The sequence below is a fragment of the Sebastes fasciatus genome, chromosome 5 (genome assembly GCF_043250625.1).
Source record: "Sebastes fasciatus isolate fSebFas1 chromosome 5, fSebFas1.pri, whole genome shotgun sequence".
Lineage (NCBI taxonomy): Eukaryota > Metazoa > Chordata > Actinopteri > Perciformes > Sebastidae > Sebastes > Sebastes fasciatus.
Window position 1 is genome coordinate 22,654,073 of NC_133799.1, and position 21,578 is coordinate 22,675,650.

A 21,578-nucleotide genomic window follows, 5' to 3' on the forward strand; every position below is an offset into this window, starting at 1 on the left:
GGCTGATGTATAGCTATACGATTTTTTTCTACGGTCTTATATTAATAATGATATTGGTCTCATAATCCACGAGGTCAGACTGTAATCTTTTAATATATGTTTTTTTTGCATTAATTTGATTAAGTTTCTTGGTATGATAGGTATTTAACTTATACATTTAATAATTTAATTGATTTAAAACTGATTCTATTGGTTTGGAGCCTCCATACAGCAGCAGCTCCCTCTGAGAAACACTGACTTCATCTTTAACTTTAGCTCTGTTGCTTTACGTTGACACACACACACACACACACACACACACACACACACACACACAAACCAAAAACACACACACACACTCTCACGCACGCACACACACAGACACACACAAACACACACACACACAACCTGCAGAGCTGCCTTCACTGCAGTGCACAATGTGTCAGTGGTGACATTCATAAAAATGTGTCAGAGATCGTAAAGGAGGAGCAGATGTCCTGCACGGAGCAGACAGATGGAGCGTTTTGTTCAAGTATTGACAGTTCAAACATAATCAATGATCGGCTGAATGTAAAGATCCTGCTGGAACACACAACACATATCAGCTGAGGAGAGATTAAAGAAGACCTATTATGCCTTTTCCCCTTTCCTTTAGTGTGTAATATAGTATTTTATGCATGTAAAAGGTCTGCAAAGTTACAAAGCTCAAAGTCCACATCACTGGGAGTTACTCTCGCCCACTCACAGAAACACTGCTCCTGAAACGCCTTGCTTCAAGTCCTGCATTTTCTACTGTATAATGTGGTGATGTCACCAAGTAACATATTTGCATAACAGCTTATTTGGCCCGCCCTCAAACAAAGCTAGTTTGAGCGGAGCTGGAGCGTAGTCCGAAGAGTTTGGTTCGGTTGACCGATCGTTTCAGACGAAGACAGTTTCTTGAACATTAAAGCTGGAGTAGGCAGGTTGGAGCAAATATGATTTTAAAAAAAAAAGTTATTTTTATAAAACGGTCGCTATATCCTGACAGTAGTACATGAAACAGATAATCTGAGCCAAGCTGGATCCTTGCCGTCTCTGAGCAGCTGTCAATCACTGGCAAACTCCGACCAAACGGTCAAACTAGGCAGCGCTGATCAAATATGAATCAATATTCTGTTACTGTAATGCCTATTTCTCTCCACAAATGTTTTCATAAACATCTTGTAGTGTACTGTTTAGCTGTAAAATGAGAAAGTTTGTGACCCGGCAGCCATGTTGAGATCAGTTTAGGAAATACCAAGCAGCACCCACCAGCCGGAGCACACTTTCTCAAGTCGGTAATAACGCTGTTTATGCAAATTTGTTTTAACGCCACTAATTTCTTTATCGCATTAATGCAATTTGCGATTTTAGGTTTTAAAGCTACAGTGAAGATACTGGTATCATATGAAACTATAGAAAACCTAAAGATCCATTGGTACCAATCATGTCATACTAGCTTTTTGCCAAAGAGGTTAAATAACGCTCCAAACATACGCTAAATTTTGGCGAGGAAAAACTGGTTTGTCCATTTTCAAAGGGGTTCCTTGACCTCTGACCTCAAGATATGTGAATGAAAATGGGTTTCTATGGGTACCCACGAGTCCCCTTTACAGACATGCCCACTTTATGATAATCACATGCAGTTTGGGGCAAGTAATAGTCAAGTCAGCACACTGACACACTGACAGCTGTTGTTGCCTGTTGGGCTGCAGTTTGCCATGTTATGATTTGAGCATATTTGTTTATGCTAAATGCAGTACCTGTGAGGGTTTCTGGACAATATTTGTCATTATTTTGTGTTGTTAATTGATTTACAATAATAAATATATACATACATAAAGCAAGCATATTTGCTCATGTTGATAAGAATATTAAATACTTGACAAATCTCCCTTTAAGGTACATTTTGAACAGATGTGCAATTAATTTGCAATTAATCAGCCCTTAAGACAGCCCTAAGTGTTCATGGGGTTTCTTGTACACACTATAGTGGAGTGGACACACTGAGCAGCACTAATGATTGTAACAGTGGAAACATTAAGGGAGGAGCAAACTAACAGAACCAGAACAGAGTAGAACAGCAGCAGCAGAGTCAGTCAGTGAAGAGTTCAGAGGAACAAACCTCGTGTTTCCTCTCCAGCAGCAGCAGCAGTCAGTCAGTTTAGTCTCCAGACTTCCAGTGAGGAGCAACATTTGGTCTGAGAGGATCCGCCGGAGAGTGAAGCTGCTCCGGTTCCTCCGGTCTGCTCCTCACGTCCTGGACACTCGGTAAAAGGACCGAGAGGGAGAAGAAGGCAGCAGAAAGAACCATGTTTTCCTTCATGTTCTCCTTCATGTTCCTCCTCCTGGTTCCTCATGTGCTGCTGTCCTCCACACGTAAGTAGCAAACTGTTAGTCAACTGACAGACCGACACAACCTGCTGAACGGTACCGCGGTTCTGTCGCTGCGGACCGTGTGTGTGTGTTAAAGTTAAAGTTAAAGGTGAAACCAGTGTTTCCCAGAGGGAGCTGCTGCTGTATGGAGGCTCCAAACCAACAGAACCAGTCTTAAATTAATTAAATTAAAATTAGCGCAAAGGGTGTCATTTTTTTGCAAGTTTCACCTGCCCGGGTGTTATTATCAGCCCACCTATAATAATAATAATAATAATAATAATCATAATAATAATAATAATAATAATAATCATAATAATCATAATAATCATAATTGGAAATTCTGTAAAATCCACAGGAGGTGGATTTTACAGAATTTCCTGTGCTTATTTATTAGGAGGAGGCAATGTGGATAAAAGCGATATTGATATATTGCTATACTACATTTTATGGAAAATCGATAGAGAAAGTGTATATATTGGGAATATTAGCTTTTGAAAAAGAAATGAATTAAATAGCTGTGTAATCAAGAAACTTCATCAAAATTAATAAAAAAATTATATTAAAAATGACGGTTGGACCTAGTGGATTTTGGACACGATTATCACTATTAATGTAAGACAGTTTAAAAAAAAAATCAGACAACTATACATCAGCTAATATTCTTTTTTTAACATAAACATAATCCAATCTAAATTTATTTGTAAAGCGTTTAAAAACAGCAGCAGTTGACCAAAGTGCTGTACAATCAATATACTGCATAGTAAAAACCATAAAAACAACAAAAAGATTCCTTAATTTCTTACTTTTTATGTGACCAGGACATTTTACAGTTAAAAAAAACTAGTCAGTGCTTTCTGGTGAACAAATTATATTATGGAGATACTTTCTAAATGTGTCCGCAAACATAAAATATCTAATCTTTGATATTTCTGTAATGCAAATTCTTATTTATCAGCTGACACATACACCAAAGTATTTGCAAGAAACTATAGTCTCATATGTATATTATACTCATATTACACTATTTTGCTCATGATTCTACACTTTTTATTGCTGATATTTATTACCAATCTTTTATCTCATTCATGCCTTATATATATATGTGTGTAGTCTTTGCAAATGCAATTTTGTTATGTTTGCATAATGACAATAAAGTTCTTGAATCTTGAAAAGTCAGCTGATAATTTAGGGGTCTACCTCAGATGAAAATTCAATATTGTCTACAAGGACCGCTAATACATCCAGAAATATTAATAGCTACCACGGTATCAACAGTACGGAAAAATCTCTGACAACTGACAAATATATATATTGTCTCAGTGTCATCAAATCACCATAATGCTTATTTATTTGGGATTGCACTGTAACCAACTGATAGTCTCAACAAAACAAAAATATTGCGTAATTTTAGCATTCGCCACTAAAATACATCCAGATAAAGTGACACCACATGAACATGAGAGTAATGATTAGAAGTTATTGTGTACGTAACGGTGGATTAGACTGAGAGCAAGACCTATTAGACATGGTGCTGGTGTTGTAGCTGATGAAACAAATTGAAATAAACGGTGTTCATCAGCGCTGTTGCGTGAAGGAAAGATAACAATATTCCAAGTTATTACCAAGCAGAGATTCATAATCATGAGACTGAGAGAATAATCTGCAAGAAGCTTCTGTATGTGTGATGAAATATGTAAAACACATGTATGTTTATTATGTTTTATATTGACTCCCACTCACTGAGGCCCAAAGGTCAATCCTCACTCTTCTTTGTAGACACAGTTTTCATGTCTGTACATGAGTCTTCATATTAGATGCTACTGAATCCAGTGAGGCTGGAAACAGCACATATGTTGGAAAGCTTGTCCACCGCCCACCTGGAGCACGGTTAATAAAACTCTACACATTAACCCTCGTATCTCTGAGACGAAGGAGCCCAGTGGTAACATTTCTCATGTGCATCAATCATAAAGGCAAATTTTACGTATAAGAGGGGTCGCGGTATGGAAAAGCATTCAAGGATTTCACCGACACAACTGGGATGACCTCTCTGACTGATCCTACTGAGGCTCCATAAATCCACTTCATTACTGGGTCATAAATATGTGCTGAGCTCCTGCTCTGTTGTGGTGCAGTGCTGCCGCACTCCTCCTCCTCCTCCTCCTCCTCGCACAAACATAAAGTTCCCTTACGGTTGGCAAGAGATTTGGACACTGTGTGTTCAACGCTGAAACAAATCAAACTACACAGACTAACAGCCGCCCAGGACCTAATGCATGTTATTAAGGAGAGTCAAATCAATGAAAATTAAAGGGGACATATCATGCTTATTTTCGGGTTCATACTTGCATTTTGTGTTTCTACTAGAACATTTTTCATGCTTTAATGTTCAAAAAACACATTATTTTCCTCATACTGTCTGTCTGAATATACCTGTGTTCACCCTCTGTCTGAAACGCTCCGTTTTAGCGCCTGTCTCTTTAAGAAGCCCGGTCTGCCCTGATTGGCTAGTGAGAAAAATACGGTGCACCTTTGCAGAAGTATAGGGTGCGTTCCGAATCGCATACTTTTTCTTTTTTACTTTTAGTACATACTGCAGCTGCCCTTACAAAGTACGTACTGTTGGGACACACTATTTTGTCATACAGTAACATTGCGTCTTGAAGTTTGACCCTCTTCCTCGAATCAAATCTGCTGCACAGAGGATTGTGGTTCAGAATAACCAGAAAAGAATGCTGGCTTGCATACTGCAAAATGTGACCGGATGTAGTAGGACATCCTGGTATTTTTGGCATACTGCTTTTGACATATTGGGACATACTAAATCTTTTACTGGCACACTTAATAGTCTGGTAATAGTATGGGTATTGGAACACACAGGTAGTTCTCAAGCTGTGGGCGATATATATTCTAATGAGCCTGCAAGTGACATAGGACGGGGAGCCAAATCTGCATGGCTTGTTGAATCTTTAGGAAGCCCACAAAAAATTTGAGGTCATCACCTTTGGCTCTGGGACATTTTTCACTAATAGAATTCAATGAAAGCATGACATGAAGAAAAGTAAAGTTTTTAATACTATGTACATGTGTTTCCACCCTCCCCAGACGTAGCAGTGATCTCCCCTCAGGATCCCGTCCTGCCCATCGGCTCCAGTCTGACAGCCACGTGCACCCTGAGCCCCGAGCTCGGCCTCCGCTCTAGCTCGTTGTACTGGACCCTGAACGGGTTGAGTCTGTCCAGCAGCACCTACAGCGTGGTGAGCCCCGACACCCTGAGCGTCACCCTTCACAACCTCAACGGCTCCCGGCAGCAGTCCGGAGACAACCTGGTGTGTCACGGAGCAGACGGACACGTCCTGGCTGGTTCCTGTCTCTATGTGGGCAGTAAGTGGAGGCTGTTTTGTCTGTGCAGAGTCATATGGACATGTCTCATTGAGATGCACCTGGTGCCAGGAGGCTTATAGGAGGCGATAGTGTGTATATGACATAATGAAATTGAAAAACCTATGTTGTGAGCTCAGTTCTATAAAGTTGTGGTTTGTTAAACAGTCTAAAAAAGCATGTTGATTTTCTTAATTGTCTCTTTTTGAGCACAACCACATTTTCTATGGTGTTAATATACACACAAAAACCCTGAATATGTTGCTAAGCAATGTGGATAAGAATAGGGCCAAATAGTTATGAATATTATATTCAATTTCAGCCAATAAATCCTCCTCAATCCTACACACTGTACCTTTATCACTAAGTAGTTGTATTTTATTTGCCTTCACCACTTTTTAACTTGATTTCAACATTTGAAACAGAGGTTTGTTTGCTTCATGTCTCTTTAAAAATTGTTTTTTCATTGTTCTTGTTTCCCCCCTCCAGGGCCTCCAGAAAAGCCAGTCAATTTAACGTGTTGGTCCCACAACACAAAGGACTTGAGCTGCAAGTGGCGCCCGGGGGGGCGGGGCGAGACCCACGTCCAAACCAAATACACCCTCAAGTACAAATTGAGGTGAGCGCCCTCGACCTGCAGCAGCTCACAAGGTGCTCACCTCGTCCGACACCGCTCAGGTAGTGAGTAGTAGTTTATCATCTGCAACACGCACACTGGGCTCAGAGGCTGCAGTGTGTTGTGTCGCTCGTGTGTTAAACTGTTAAAAAAATAGTCAATCAGAAACAAAACGTCAGAGTTTATTTTGGTCATTGTGTTTGTTTTTTTGTCCAGGTGGTACGGGAGAGAGAAGGAGTGTGAGATTTACAGCACGGGGAGGCAGCGGTACTCCTGCTACATCCCCCGCAACCTCGCCCTCTTCACCCCCTATGAGATCTGGGTGGAGGCAGCCAATCAGCTGGGCTCTGCCACCTCTGACATCACCACCCTGGACATCCTCGATGTAGGTGGGTGAGCAAAGCTTTTGAGGATGTGTTTTCCTGTCCTTTCTTCCATTTGTTTGTCTGCAGATCTGCTGCATATGGCGAACACACTTCTCTAGAGGAGAGGGGGATTTATTTTTAAGGTTGGCTCCCTCCAACAGCATTATAGGTTCAGGCTGCTACTCTCAAAGATAAACCGTTTTGTTGTAAAAGTTAACCGCACATCCGAAGCCTCTCTGGTAAAAAGCTTTGCAGGCTTCCCAGCGATAAGTTGAGGTTATGATGTACGAGCGATGGCAGGTGTTGTGGCCTCCAGCGAGTCGAGCGCCACATTTCGAAAGCAGTGTTTATTGTGTCTGTGACTGGGCATCCTCTCCCTCCATTCATCCTCTCTGCACACTGAAGGATAACTTGGAGCTGTGAGTGTGTTGGAGGAGAAGGAGAAGCGTTGCCACATGTATGATGCATTGCACTGCCTCAATAACAGAAACAATAAGCTGGGAGTATATTTGTTCTGGCTTGGTTCCCCTCTCTCTCTCTCTCTTTCTCTCTCTTGAGCTGAATGCGACAGAACAAATAAAGCTGAAAAAGAGCTTCATGCACGCGACAGCAGCAGTGAAGGATGTCTTGCAAACAGGAAAGACTTTTACAAGTTCTTTAATAAGATCCCTTCAAAGCACTTGATTTGTTTGCAGCCTTTTATTGCAGAAGGTAAAATGTTTGACTGAGGGAACAACGCGCTCTCTACAGGAAGTACAGACTGAACTAGAGCCACCCAGCCAGTCTGTACAGGAGGGGAAGTCAAGTGACATTTTTATATTTTTAAATGAAAATACTTATATCTTCTACTTATTTGTTGTTCTAATGAACCTCTACAAATGGTACGAGAATGTCCAACGGTGACGGACTTCTGGAAAATATTTTTTTAAATTAGACACTTTCTATAATCGTTGGAAAATTAGTTCCCTTGCCTTCCAATGTGGAGCTGTCCTGTTTAAGGTGCTAAATTTGATATTCAGAGCAGAGGGATTGCCTCCCCATGGCTCTCAACATGGCGAAGGCTGAGCCGGCCATTGATGTATAAAGAGAACTGGATGCAGCGTTGGAGGCTCCCGTTCATTCCTATGAGAGTTGCTCAGTGGCGCATGAAGCCAAAATGGCTCAACTGCCGAGTGATGAAGTTCCCGAATCATCCGGCGATCTTCCGCATCCATTGGGCCCATAGAGCAGGCACAGTAGCGTTTCCTTTAACTCCGCCTCCCAGCCCTCGCTCCAGCCTCGGTCTGGGTCTCACTCACATGAACAGAGGAAGGGAAATAACTCTGCATTCAGTTATTAGTGTATTTTACAACTTTTTAGGACCTAGTTATTTAAATAAGGGCTTTTCAAGTGTTCGTACTGGAAAGTTGATTTACCTCAAAAATAAATTGAGTTACTGACGTCTCTTTCCCAATGTGAAGCTACGGTTAAAAGTCTTTTTGGGCCCAGTGGCATCACGTGACGGACATGGAAGTTGTCGTACCACCATTTGACCACTACAAAAATTTGGTTCAAAGCCCGGCGCTCTTCCTGGTGGGGATTGGGCTCAGAGCTAATGGCGCAAACAACGGCAACAGTGCTGACAGAGCTGACAGTGGGGGGGAACCTGAGGGTTGGTGCTACACTTCGGCAACGATGTTGTGGGTCGGGACGGCGTTATTAGCGCTAACCGCCATATGAGAGCAGTGCAGAGCGCCGTCCGTTAGCTAGCCAGTGGGGCACGCTCACATGCACTAACCTGCACAAAAAGGCACATGAGGCTGGCCCGGCTACGTGAAAGCAGCACAGAGAAGATTATAACACATATTTATGGAGAGTGACTTCGTTCTCTGCTCAGGTAGACATTACTCCTCTATATCTTTACATAGCAAATAGTTATTTTCTGCTATATTAATGCTCGTAATTTCATATAGAGAACCTTTAAGGTAATTTGTGCAAAAACAGTAAAGTAAATAAAAATTGTTTTTGTACAGTATATGAGACAGATGGTAGATTGCGGACTCAGCACTGATCATTCTCACCATGAAGAATGATGAGGTCTGATGTTTGTCTGCCCTCAGTGTTATAATACAGTATCCACTGTAGGGTTTATCTCTCTCTAGAGGTCATTCAGACCTCTCCTATCCTGCATCAATGCCTCGATTACTGTACATCTGCTAACGTTTCAACACCTGTCCTTGTTGGTGCAGTGACCACTGACCCTCCTGCCAACGTGCAGCTGAGTCGCGTCGGCGACCTCGAGGACCAGCTGACGGTCCGCTGGGCCAGCCCCCCCGAGCTCAAGGACATCCTGTTTCAGGCCAAATACCAGATCCGCTACAGACTGGAGGACAGCTCTGAATGGAAGGTGGTCCGCACACACAAACTCTCTCCGTAGCTACGACACCTCTGAGGCAGCTGTGGAACTATTTGGAGGTGCAGCATTGACTGATCTTTAGCCTCCTGCGTGTGCTTTCATTACAAAGCAAATAAAACCTTGACTGCTGCTCACCTCTTGGCTGGTTCATTTTAAACGCTGGCTGTCATCCAAACGTGCAGTAGTGAAGCTTTTAGAAACTTTAAAACTGCTTCTTTGGGGTTTTGTCTCTGCTGTAGGTACATACAGTCATATCTTTGAGTTGTGGATGCATCATAGAATGAGAGGATAAAGCAAATAATGTTTAAATATCCACACTACTGTTAAAATGCAGAAGTCAGAAACAGTGATCATGAAATATCCGTTTCACCTGTGCTATAGGCAGATGAAAAAAAATAAAAACATTGAGAAAAGATACGGCAAATAGAAGGATTTTGACTCTGCTACTACCGTTTTTATGACATCCTCTTTGTCATTTTGTTCCCTCTCACAGGTGGTGGACGATGTCGGTAACCAGACGTCATGTCGGCTGGCAGGCCTCCGGCCCGGGACCGTCTATTTTGTCCAGGTGAGGTGCAACCCAGTGGGCATCTACGGCTCCAGGAAGCCCGGCATCTGGAGTGACTGGAGCCACCCGGCCGCCGCTTCCACACCCAGCAGTGGTGAGTACATCACAGAGGAAAATTTAATACAAGACTGACTAAATAAAACTGTGTTTTATAGACATTCAATACAAAATCCACCAAATGTTTATAAGTGTAAATGGTAAATGGACTTGCATTTATAGAGCCCCTTTCTAGTCTTGCAACCACTCAAAAGCGCTTTAGTAGTGTAGTTTGGTAGTCTGTATTCATCATTCAAAAAGGGAAACCGAAAGACCGAGGACGGTGGATATACAAGCCGCTGTTATGATACATACATGAAACAAAGCGGCGTTTGCCGACCATTTTCACACCACTCTCATTCACCACTTAGCTTCATTCCAGATGGCCATGTCGTTGTGAAAATATCCGTGTATATAAAATATCCGTTGGCTTGCTTTCCTCACTTCCATTTCTCTTCTCATGCACTGATTCGTTTAAGCTGAACATCCAATCAGAGTGATTTCTCTCACTGACGAGCTCCGCCGATGATTCAACATGTTAAAACCTCTGACACGGGCAGACTAGAGCTCTAGTGTGTCAGGGCCTTTACGCTATATGTCAACATTCACATACACATTCATACTCTGATGCCCATCAGGATCTAATCTAAATATTCATTCATTCACACACTGATGGCACAGCCTTCGGGAGCAATTCGGGGTTAAGTATCTTGCCCAAGGACACTTCCACATGCGGACTGGAGAAGCCGATCTTCTGATTAGTGGACAACCCGCTCCAAACCCACAGCCACATCCATCTTTCCTTTCATAGTCTGACTCATGTCTTTAAATGGCTTTTAAAAGCTTCCCAGACGTCTGTGATGCCCACAAATCTTGACCATTCTAATAATCAACCTTTCATTGCCAATTAAAGCCAGAAAAAAACAAAGTCCTTATCGTTTCAACATCCTGAACAAGCAGATCCAAACCGCATGTGACCCAGGAGAAAGCAAACATCAATAGGCTTGATAGAGATCTCCCAGCAGAGGATTAGAAGGAACTGCAGAGAGCCAGGGGGACATTTTGATAGATTTTTGTCGTCGGCTTCAAAGATTGATCAAGTTAAAAAAAGCGGGTTGTCTGTCCGCGGCACACGCAGGGCCTATAAAGCCTGAGTGGAAGCAGGTTTGGGAGCAGGAGGAGCAGATAATGACTTACATAGGTCATGCGGTATTTGCTCCCCAGGGGGAGGAAGTCGTTATCGGGTTCTGTTGTTTGCCACAAAGAATTGATTGTAGCAGACTTACGACTTTCAGTAGCTTTTGCTCTGCAGAAATAGAAGTACGGTACATCACCTCCACAGTTCAGGACGTTACACTGACAAACACTTATCTTTATATAAACTGTTCACATCTCGCTTTGTGAAATTAAACAACATTTAACATTTTTCCCAGAAGCCTCTGAGAGGTGACATGTGCTACTGTAAATGTTTCTATATTAAATTTATTTTGATAGTACACCAGAGCATTATCTTAAGGTTTGAGACTGATATTAGAAAAGTGTCATATCTATCCTACAAAAACTTTGGACTCGGGTAAGTTGTGATCGACATTAGTTATTGTTTTATAGGCTAAACAATTATTGTATTGATCATAAAAAAGTGGTAGTGACCTGTCAATCACAAGATAGCCACGCCCTCTAGAGCATCCCCTGCAGGAGTTGCCCCCTGCTGGCTGTTAGAGAGAATGCAAGTTTAAGGCACTTCAGCATTGGCTTCACTTTTCAGACCTGGAGATAGCCCACTGGATGTCATTAGCTTTGAAGGTTTGGTCATAAACTAAAGTATCAAACAAACAAATGGAAATTTAGCGCTAGATGAGAAGTCAGGAGATCACCAAAGTTATTACAATTTACCTGTGAGGAACATGAACGTGTGTCCAGAATTTCATGGCAACCCATCCAGTAGTTGTAAAGATATTTCAGTCTGGACCAAAGTGGTGGACCGACCATCAGACCGACTGATATCACCTCCCCCAGAGCCTGAAAACACTTCAATTTACTTCACCAGGTTCATCTACTCAGTATCAGTACTGCTTTCCAGAGAGGTCTGGGTACATACAGGACAATTAAAACAGTTCAAACCATAATACTAACAGTCAAGTAGATTAATCAAAAGGGGAAACGATCATTACTTGCAGCTCCACCACATATTTATTTATTAGAAGAGTGAAGGTGTCTGTTCTATTGTATTTTTATCTTGTGTTTTATGTGTTGATTTTTTATTTTACTTTTGGTGTTTACACCAATCCATAATTATTGAAAAAGTGCCAAAAACGAGGAACCATGTCGATCACATTCATGCTGACACATGACATAGTAAGCCGCCGGTGCATAATCTACAGGCCTACACCACCTTGCACTAACACTTAACGTCCTAACTATAACCTTGACGCTGTTTTCTCATCCTCCCCCCTCTCTCTCACCTCTTCCTTTACTCCCTCACACACTCTCCTCCTCCTCCTCCTCACTCAGAGCGCCTGCAGAGCGGCTCCTGTGATCCGAAGCCTGGTGAGCAGAACTCCACCCTGCGGCGGGAACTCAAGCAGTTCTTCGGCTGGGTCCGCAAGCACGCGTCCGGCTGCAGTGGCATGTCAATCAAACTGTACGATCAGTGGAGGGTGTGGTTGCAGAAATCACACAGAACGCGCAACCAGGTAGGTAAGCACAAGCACTCTCTTACTCTCTCTCTTTTCATTATCTCTGCTAAGCTGCACTCACACACACACACACACTGTCAGCCACTGCTGCATTGAAGTCCTGAACTGAATTTCTGACCCTGCCTTTGTTATGCCATGTGGTCAGCATTTCTACAAACACAAAGCAGACTGGTTGGCTCTGTGAAGTTTCAGTCCGTACTTTATGATAAGGTAAAATGTGCGGTTTCGACTTTACTGGCCCAGAAGTGGGAGCATAAAAAGTTGATGCACTCTGATTTTTATTACATATTTTAACGATGTAGACTTGATCTGAAGCTGATGACCACAACAAAGAGAAATGAGCATGTAAATGCAATTAACGGCCCACTGTAATGTGGTCCTTTTGTTTTCTCCTGGCGTGAGGAGCCCCTCTTCACTAAAATAACTCGGGCCAAATGGCACGCAGAGGCCCCGGCATCTTCTGTGTGTTTATGTGACTTTTGTGAGGAGTTCAGATCCTTCAGCCACATCCTCTCCGCCGCTCAGTCCTTGAACTCACAGAAACCTTCGCTCTACCTGACTCAATTAGCTCAGCAGTCTCCAGGTTTTTTTTGTGCTTTACGGGGCACACGCTGTCTCCTGAATAATGTCTTTGCTCACAAACCGTGACAGGTTCACATTGATTACCTTGAGAGAAAGGTAGCAGAGGAGGGCAGGGGGTGATACGCAGAGAATAAGAAAGAGATGATGATTCAAATAAAGAAGAAGAAGAAGAGCAAAAGAGAGGTTGAGAGAGAAGTGGTGGCAGCCAGACGGAGCAATTACCGTGATGATTGTAGATTACATGGTTTGTCCCGTTGAACAGTCCCAGTATGAACCATCTGCTTTTTGTCTTTTCAGATTCTACAAGACGATAACTCATAGCAGCGCCGCTCAGCACCACTGTGGTGTTTAATTCAAGACCAGCATCAAGAAACACTGACGGATAACTGGCCCCGCGGGCCCCAGCTGTGTGAGAGGTCCAACGGACCGCCTGAGGGATGTTGCAGTGTTTGGTCAGAACAGCCATAACTTGAGTTTAAAAGGGCCCGAGTGGAAGATAACTGAAGTGAGACAATGCAGCCTTTTTTCTGCCATTTCCGCTCTCCAAATCTGTCTGTTAGATCTGTTCTCACAAACAAACGTTAAGGCCCTCAGTAACTGCACTTTTATTCTGAACAAATAAAGTTATTGTCACAGTTTTTATTAAGTTAATGTAAGAAAAGCAAGTCTTTAATGGTACTTTGATGTCAAATGATACTAAAGCTTGACTGAAGTATCTAAAAAACTAAATTGCAACGGCAGTAACATGAGGGAATAAAATGTACAAAACAACCATAACTTTTCCAGCTCAAAAAACATTTTGTACTTAAAGGTGCTATTGATAACATTGATGTCACATCCTCCCTCCCCCGTTCCACTGCATTCACTTCATAACAAGTCATTGTCAGGCACTTACCGTCAATCTCAGCCATTTATCCGTTTTTTCCACACTAACTGACGACCAAGAGTACCAACGTCGTTTTACTATTGGCTCACAAGCCTTGTTAGGAGTGGGAACCAAACGTCAGATATCTTCCACAGAGATAAACAAAACATTCATTTCAGACCCGCCAAAATCTTTAATAATTTTATTTTTGAGGAAAAGCCATACTTTTATTCAGCACCTTTCTGAAAGCTGTGTATGTATTATTATTATTATTATTATTTGAATATTCATCTACACAGAAATGTTATCAAGAAGACCTTTAAGTATTGTAAGTATTTTTGTAAAGCTGTGGCCGTCTCCAGCCAAATCTGAATATGTGAGATATACATTGTTATGATTGTGATGGCCTAGGATGGTTTATCTCTACATGAATTACTGCTGGTAATAATTAATTCAGGGTAGGGCTGCCATTAACCATTATTGTCATTATCAATTAATGTACTGATTAGTTTCTCAATTAATCATTTCATCTAGAAAATAGTGAAATACTTTATTTATAATTTTCTTATAATTTATCAAATCCAAAGATATTCAATTTAACTGGAACCAATGAAGTAATTTTCTGTTGAGTCTAATCGATTGTTTCAGCTCTAGTTCAGAGAAAAGTAAATTTGTGTAATCACCGATGAGCTGTTTAAACACCTTCATGGCTCTCAGTCATGTAGTTGAGCTCAATGGACACACTTGTGCATCACTTACTTGCGGAGTTGATTGAAGGTCGAGGTTTGGGTTGCAGCAGGCGAATGTGCAGTGTGTTACGCTTTTAACAAAATAAATAAACTGTAGTTTGATGCATCCATCAAAGTACGCAAAGAAAAACTTTATTCAACATCAAAAACTAAAGTGAAATAAACGTAATCCTCTGGCATACAGCTTGCTTGAGAGCAGTTGAAATAGAAAAACAATTCCTTCTCGGTGGCCTCATGTCACACACCTGTGTCTGCTTCTAAATGATGAGCACCTGGGAGAAGGTTGCCTTCAGGGCTTTCTGCCAGAAAGGGTTTATTTAAACACAACCATCATCTTTTTACCTAAACTTAACCAAGTAGGTTTGTTGCCTAAACAAAAGGAGATGAAAAACTTCTCCCATGTGTAAATGTGAGGGTCGCACAGTGATTGCATCATTTAAAACTCAAACTGCGACGCCTTGTAGTTCTTTAAAACAAACAAAAATGGCTCCCACAAACACAATAATCAGACATCTAAAATGTTGTATTCATATGGTTAAATTCCTTATATTCCTAAACTGCAGCAAGTGTTGGTTGTCAGTAATTGAAGCCAGAGCTGCAACGATTAATCGATTAGTTGTCAGCTATTAAATTAATCTCCAACTACGTTGATAATCTTTAATTGGTTTGAGAAATTTCTTTAGAAAAAAGTCAAAATTCTGATTCCAGCTTCTTAAATGTGAATATTTTCTGGTTTCTTTACTCCTCTATGACAGTAAACTGAATAACTGAGTTGTGGACAAAACAAGACATTTGAGGACGTCATCTTGGGCTTTGGGAAACACTGATGGACATTTTATAGACCAAACAACTAATCGATTAATCCAGAAAAATAATCAACAGATTAATCGACAATGAAAATAATGGTTAGTCGCAGCCCTATATTGAATCCCCATGAAATAAGGCCTCACTATCTGTAACATGTATATACTGTCCTGTGTCTGAGTAGACCATTTGAAGACATTTTCATACTGTTTATATTTTTATAACTGCATATTTAAAGAATGTTTTTGTCTAAGTTATATTCATTTAATGCACCAATAGTGCCTCTGAAGTACTCTGTGTAACGTATAAAACAGTCAAAAGTTCTCTTTTTTTAATTTAAAAATACAATTCATCAAGTAAACAAAGATGGTGGGATGGAACCTCCAGGAATTATTTAACCTTTAGACTATTTACATGTTGTTGTTTTTGTTGCTGATGCATGCATCAACACGAACACATGACCACAGATAGAAACACACAGAGCCAGAATGATGTGAAAAGTCCCCTGGGTGGAGTGGGACTGCAGCAGCAGCGAGCAGGGTGGAGCCAGAGGGGGCGATCGATAAATGCGGGCTGAGGAGTCCAAAGATGGAAGTTGCAGCTCCGCCGATCAGTCAGCTCCGCCGTCTGGTGATGCGGGAGGGCGGCTGGACGCCTCCTGGGAGCCGCCTGTCAATCACACTCCTCAGAGTCGTACTTAAAGTCCTGCATGATCTCACTCAGAGCCTCTTTGTTCTTGATGATCCTGGAAAACACAGTAGTTGTTGTGTAAAAGAAAAAAACATTTATGAATGACAGTTTCTTTTACAACCAAAGGATAGTCTGTAGTGAGTGAGTGGCTGGGTCAGAACGCAGTAAGCGGAGGGGTGGTAATAGCTGCTCTTACTCGTGCTTGATCTCCTGAATCTCCTCTTGACAGCCTTCGTCCTCCGGGTGATCCTGGGCCCGCTGCCTGGCCAGCTGCAGCTTGGCTGTCTGTTGAGAAGGCACATCAGATAAGATTTATGCGAACCATTCATCAGAGGAGGACGGAGGGGGAGACAGAGGATGAACTCTGAGATAATAGGAGCTTTATGACAGTAGTGGCAGAAAGGCAGTTGAGTTGATATTAAAAAAAAAAAGGAGTGATACAAAAGTGCTACACATCACTTTCTGAACGCCAGATGTACGAGATGTGGACTGTTCAAGAATGTGGGAAGCACCGAGGCGGAACATTTTAACACCAAACTGTCCAATCAGGATGTGCGTCACAGACACACTGCAGCTCTCGTGTCACTGACTTGAAACAGAACCCAAATAATCCAATCAGAAGCATCATGCAGTTCTCCTCCATTTATAATTAAAACATCTATGACTTGAGCTGCCAGCATAATAAGAATCGTTGCGTCCTTAGCATGATGGAGGTGAAACTGGTACTTTAAGCGAAAGAGAGATTATGAAATGTTTTGTTTAAGAAGTCTGCCTCCTTGTGGTGAAACAGTGGAATTGTATCAAACATGAAACAAAAAGAGAGCTTGAAATAGAGGTCTAACATTTAGGGCTGTCAATCGATCCAAATATTTAATCGAGATTAATCCCAAATTAATGACACATTTTTTTTAACTATTCAAAATGAACCTTAAAGGGAGATTTGTCAAGAATTTACTCTTATCAACATGGGAGTGGGAAAATATGCTTTCTTTATGCAAATGTATGTATATATTTATTATTGGAAATCAGTTAACACAAAACAATGACAAGTATTGTCCAGAAACCCTCACAGGTACTGTATATGCTCAAATCATAACATGTCAAACTGCAGCCCAACAGGCAACAACAGCTGTCAGTGTGTCAGTGTGCTGACTTGACTATGACTTGCCCCAAACTGCATGTGATTATCATAAAGTGGGCATGTCTGTAAAGGGGAGACTCGTGGGTACCCATAGAACCCATTTTCATTCGCATATCTTGAGGTCAGAGGTCAAGGGACCCCTTTGAAAATGGCCATGCCAGTGTTTCCTTGCCAAATTTTAGCATAAGTTTGGAGCGTTATTTAGCCTCTTTTGCAACAAGCTAGTATGACATGGTTGTTTACTGTCAGAGGAGTAAAGAAACCAGGAAATATTCACATTTAAGAAGCTGGAATCAGAGAATTTTGACTTTTTGTTTCTTAACAAAATTACTCAAACCGATTATCAAAAAAGTTGGCGATTAATTCAATAGTTGAGAAGTAATCGTTGCAGCTCTACTGTTTTCCGCACTTATTTACGAACCCCTTTTTAATTCATTATTTGGTCTTTATTATTACTTCTTTCCAGTATCTTATTTTAATATCTGTTAATTGCCTCACAACCATTTGCATGTCTCTTTAGTTTTTCTGTACTAAGATGTTTGTGTGTATTTATCATTGGTGTGGATCTAAAAATCTGCTGATTATATCACCTTCTATATGTAGAACAAGTGCACGTTGTTGAAAAATAAAGATGTCGGAGTACCACATTCAGTCCACTATCCCACAACATAGTATACACATATCATTATATAAATTTCCCTTGTCTTGTACGCTGCTGTTTTTCTGGATTTAATATAACAAAGGAAACATACAGCGTGTGTTTACGTACCAGTTCAAGTTTCTGCTTCTCTTTGCTCTGCAGCTTTTCAATGTGCTCAGAAAGCGCCGGCCTGTCAAACTCGTTGTGCAGCCTCTCCTTGATCTCCAGCACTTCCTTGGAGATGCCGCAGAAGGCCTGTGTTATCTCATGGACCAGCTGCTTGTAGTGGTCGAAGTCATAATGGGGTCCTGTCCTCAAGTAGGCCTCATGTCCTCTGGAAGGCAGTAAAACAATACAGAGATGAATGAGGCGTACAATTTAGATTTCTGAAATAAAGGACAATGATCCCCGGAGACTGGAGGAAATGCCATTGCGTATAGTTATATGCAGTAACTTAACAACTTGATACAAACGTACTCGTCAAAGAGCTGATACGTCTCTACCCGCTCAGACTGAAGGTGGTAAAACCTCTGGATCAGGGCTTTAAAGTCTGTAAGGATCTACAGGGAGGAAATCACAGAAAGTTAACACATATCATTCATAAATAACAGAATAATAATTCATCCAAGCTGGATAACTATTCATATATTATTATTATTTTAGAGCTAATTTTGATTGCTTTGTTTTTTGTTGTTGTTGTTTTTATATAAATATGTATTAATAATGTATAAATCCCAAAATAGCCCATGAAATAAGGAATAACCCAACAACATTATTCATTATTCATATTCAACATGAATTATTATTAGTTATTCTCAGACGGATATCGCTGTTTGTTGTGTGTAGAGGTGCCTGTGTGTGAAGTAGTGTGGCAGCAGCGCTGTCCCGAAGCTTTGAATACCTTCAAATATTTCTCACCAAAGCTTCGAAGCCCAAAAAATGGTATTCGGGACAGCCCTAATTATTATTATTATTATTATTATTATATTATTATTATTATTATTATTATTATTATTATTATTATTATTATATTATTATTATTATTATTATTATTATTATTATTATTATTATATTATTATTATTATTATTATTATTATTATTATTATTACTGTCGTCATCACTTAAATCAATTAGAAATACCGTGCATATGAAAAATATAGTTTAATTTATTTATTTTTTCTTATTTAACCTTTATTTTACGAGGATATTTCTATTGAGATTTAATATCTCTTTTTCGGCGTAGTCATAGGTAAAAAAAAAAGAAAAAAAAGAAGACATTTCACATAACAGAAACAAGTAACAAACAGCAAATTACATCAAACAATCAATTAGCAGTGTCTTCAGTAACAGGACATGTAAATCTTGCATGCTTATAAAATAATCTAAAGATGAGGGCGCAAAAACCAGAAGACCAAAGACAGTGTGGATTTGAGGAATGAGTTAAAGTATATGTAGATAAACCTTTGCAAATATTTATATCCATATTATAATAAATTCATTATGTTTTGGCCTTTGAACAGACTGAGTAAGCACTGTTTTCCAGTCAGAGCTCTCATAACTTGTAATTTTTGACATATTATGGCTAAATTCTTAAAGAAAATACCAGATTATTGATATAATATTGAATGTTACATTGTACTAGACTTGACAGGCTGTAATTAGTGTTCATCAAGAGGAAATAACATATAACAAATAAAGGCTTGTTACATGGCCCATCTGCTTTAGCTACAATAACAATCAGCTCATTAACCCTGATACTAATGGCACTAACTACAGCTACACTAGCTGCAACAGAAACAAGTGACAGACTTAAAACAAACAGCAAATTACATCAAACAATGACTTAGCAGTGTTGTTCAGGAAAGAGACGTGTACATTCAGTGGTAACATAGTCCTTAATGCTGTTTTTAAATCTTCCATGCTAAATAAAATAATGTTGTTTAAAGTGACTCTGTAGCTAACAACAACATGAGGGTGCAAAAACCAAATATTTGCATTTATATTATTCTGAATTTATTTGTTTATTATGTTTTGGCCTTTGAACAGACTAAGTAGACACCTTTTCCAGTCAGAGCTCTAATAACCTGAGATTTTTGACATATAATGGGCTACATTTTTAATGAAAATACTAAATTATTGATATAATATTGAATGTTACATAGTACTAGAGTTGACTGGCTGTGATTAGTGATCATCAAGAGGAAATTACATATGACAAATAAAGGCTTATTACATGGCCCAATCTGTTTTAGCTACAGTAAAGTTAAGTGTAACAATCAGTTCATTAAATCTAGTAATACTAATAGGAATTAGCAGTGTTGTTCAGTAACAGGACATGCTTATAAAATAATCTAGTTTAAAGTGACACCAAGATGAGGGTGCAAAAACCAAAAGACCAAAGACAGTGTGGGTTTGAGGAATTAGTTAAACTATATGTAGTTACACCTTTGCAAATATTATTATGAATTAATTATTAATTATGGCTGAGACTGAGTAGGCACTCAGTCTCAGCACTGAGTAGGCACTCAGGATGAGTAGGCACTTTTTCCAGTCACAGCTCTCATAACCTGTGATTTTTTACATATTGTGGGCTAAATTATTTTCTTCTTTTTTTTTAAACAATATTTTATTTAATTTTAAATATATATACACATACAGACACACTAACAATATTAATAATTAAATTATACAATGAAATGTTTAGTCAGACTTTTAAAGAAAGAGAGACATGACATTTCATGTATTTCACTTATCTAACAAAGAAAATAAAAGATAAGACAAAATAAACAAATAGCTCAAAGAAGAAGAGCAATGGGCTAAATACTTAATGAAAATACTATATTATTGATGTAATATTGAATGTTACATTGTACTAGACTTGACTGGCTGTGATTAGTGTTCATCAAGAGGAAATAACATAACAAATAAAGGCTTATTACATTACATGGCTCATCTGCTTCAGCTACAATAACAATCAAGTCATTAAACCTGATCCTAACAGCACTAAAGCTGCACTAAAGCTTCAACTTCAGCTCCACTAGCAGCTGAGTTACCTTTAGCTTTCATTAGCTTAGCACATGTGGAAGTATTAGTTTAAAGGCTCTCAGACATGTAACTGTAGTATAAAATATCAGATACTCACCATGATGACCTGCCAGAAAGTACTGTCGCTGAGTTTCCACAGTTTATCACAGTGGCATGTTTATATTTAATAAATAAAGGAGGTTATTGTTTCACTTCTGTGTGAATCAGCAGCATGTCTGTGAGTGCCCTGCCTCCCGGAAATGACGTTACTGCGCAGTGTATAGCGCTTGCTTTCAAAATAAAAGTCATCATACAACAACAGACTTGCACAGTTCCTGCTGTCGCCTCTATCGACAAGAAACAATACTGTATTGTTTTATAAATATAGTTTAAACATTATTACTATTTGTTTAAACTTGATGTTCACTTGCTACATTTGTAAAAACATCTTATTGTGAAATGATGCTGAACTTTAAGCTCTTCCTGCAGCTGGGACAGTTTTTAACCCAGAGCAGATTGAGAGTATAAAAGCATAATACAGGCCATTACAGAACCTGTATGCCTATTTACAATGTACATAAAGAGTGTAGGGGCATAATAAAACAAATCTAAACAAGAAGTCTGTATGTTTATAGATCCAACTTTTA

The 21,578-nt window shown here is 39.9% G+C and overlaps 2 protein-coding genes across 3 annotated transcripts; one reads left to right on the forward strand and one right to left on the reverse strand.

Annotated features, from left to right (window-relative positions):
• Window positions 1–1,956: 1,956 nt before the first annotated feature.
• Window positions 1,957–13,795, forward strand: crlf1b (cytokine receptor-like factor 1b). 2 transcript variants are annotated; one of them, XM_074635826.1, is made up of 8 exons: window positions 1,957–2,379; window positions 5,485–5,763; window positions 6,250–6,379; window positions 6,593–6,765; window positions 8,970–9,127; window positions 9,630–9,798; window positions 12,252–12,437; window positions 13,316–13,795. In XM_074635826.1, the coding sequence occupies exons 1-8, from the start codon at window positions 2,313–2,315 to the stop codon at window positions 13,330–13,332; spliced, it is 1,179 nt and encodes a 392-aa protein (XP_074491927.1). In that variant the 5' UTR covers window positions 1,957–2,312; the 3' UTR covers window positions 13,333–13,795. The 2 variants fall into 2 exon arrangements, with proteins under 2 accessions (XP_074491927.1, XP_074491926.1); XM_074635825.1 differs by having other exon boundaries at window positions 1,964–2,379; window positions 12,252–12,433.
• A 1,957-nt stretch (window positions 13,796–15,752) lies between these two features.
• On the reverse strand, window positions 15,753–21,208 carry rex1bd (required for excision 1-B domain containing). The gene is made up of 5 exons (XM_074635828.1): window positions 21,050–21,208; window positions 18,385–18,467; window positions 18,037–18,241; window positions 16,323–16,411; window positions 15,753–16,181 (listed from the first exon to the last, which is right to left on the reverse strand). Exons 1-5 carry the CDS (start codon window positions 21,050–21,052, stop codon window positions 16,109–16,111), a joined length of 453 nt encoding a protein of 150 aa, XP_074491929.1. The 5' UTR covers window positions 21,053–21,208; the 3' UTR covers window positions 15,753–16,108.
• Between the last annotated feature and the right edge of the window lie 370 nt (window positions 21,209–21,578).

Coding starts and splice junctions, on each gene's coding strand:
- rex1bd (XM_074635828.1), bottom strand. Junction 16,412..18,036: donor AGAAGCAGAAACTTGAACTG/GTACGTAAACAC, acceptor CCTTCTCAACAG/ACAGCCAAGCTGCAGCTGGC. Junction 16,182..16,322: donor ATTCAGGAGATCAAGCACGA/GTAAGAGCAGCT, acceptor TGTGTTTTCCAG/GATCATCAAGAACAAAGAGG.
- crlf1b (XM_074635825.1), top strand. CDS start 2,313: ATGTTTTCCTTCATGTTCTCCTTCATGTTCCTCCTCCTGGTTCCTCAT. Junction 6,766..8,969: donor CCTGGACATCCTCGATGTAG/GTGGGTGAGCAA, acceptor TTGTTGGTGCAG/TGACCACTGACCCTCCTGCC. Junction 9,799..12,251: donor CGCTTCCACACCCAGCAGTG/GTGAGTACATCA, acceptor CTCCTCACTCAG/AGCGCCTGCAGAGCGGCTCC.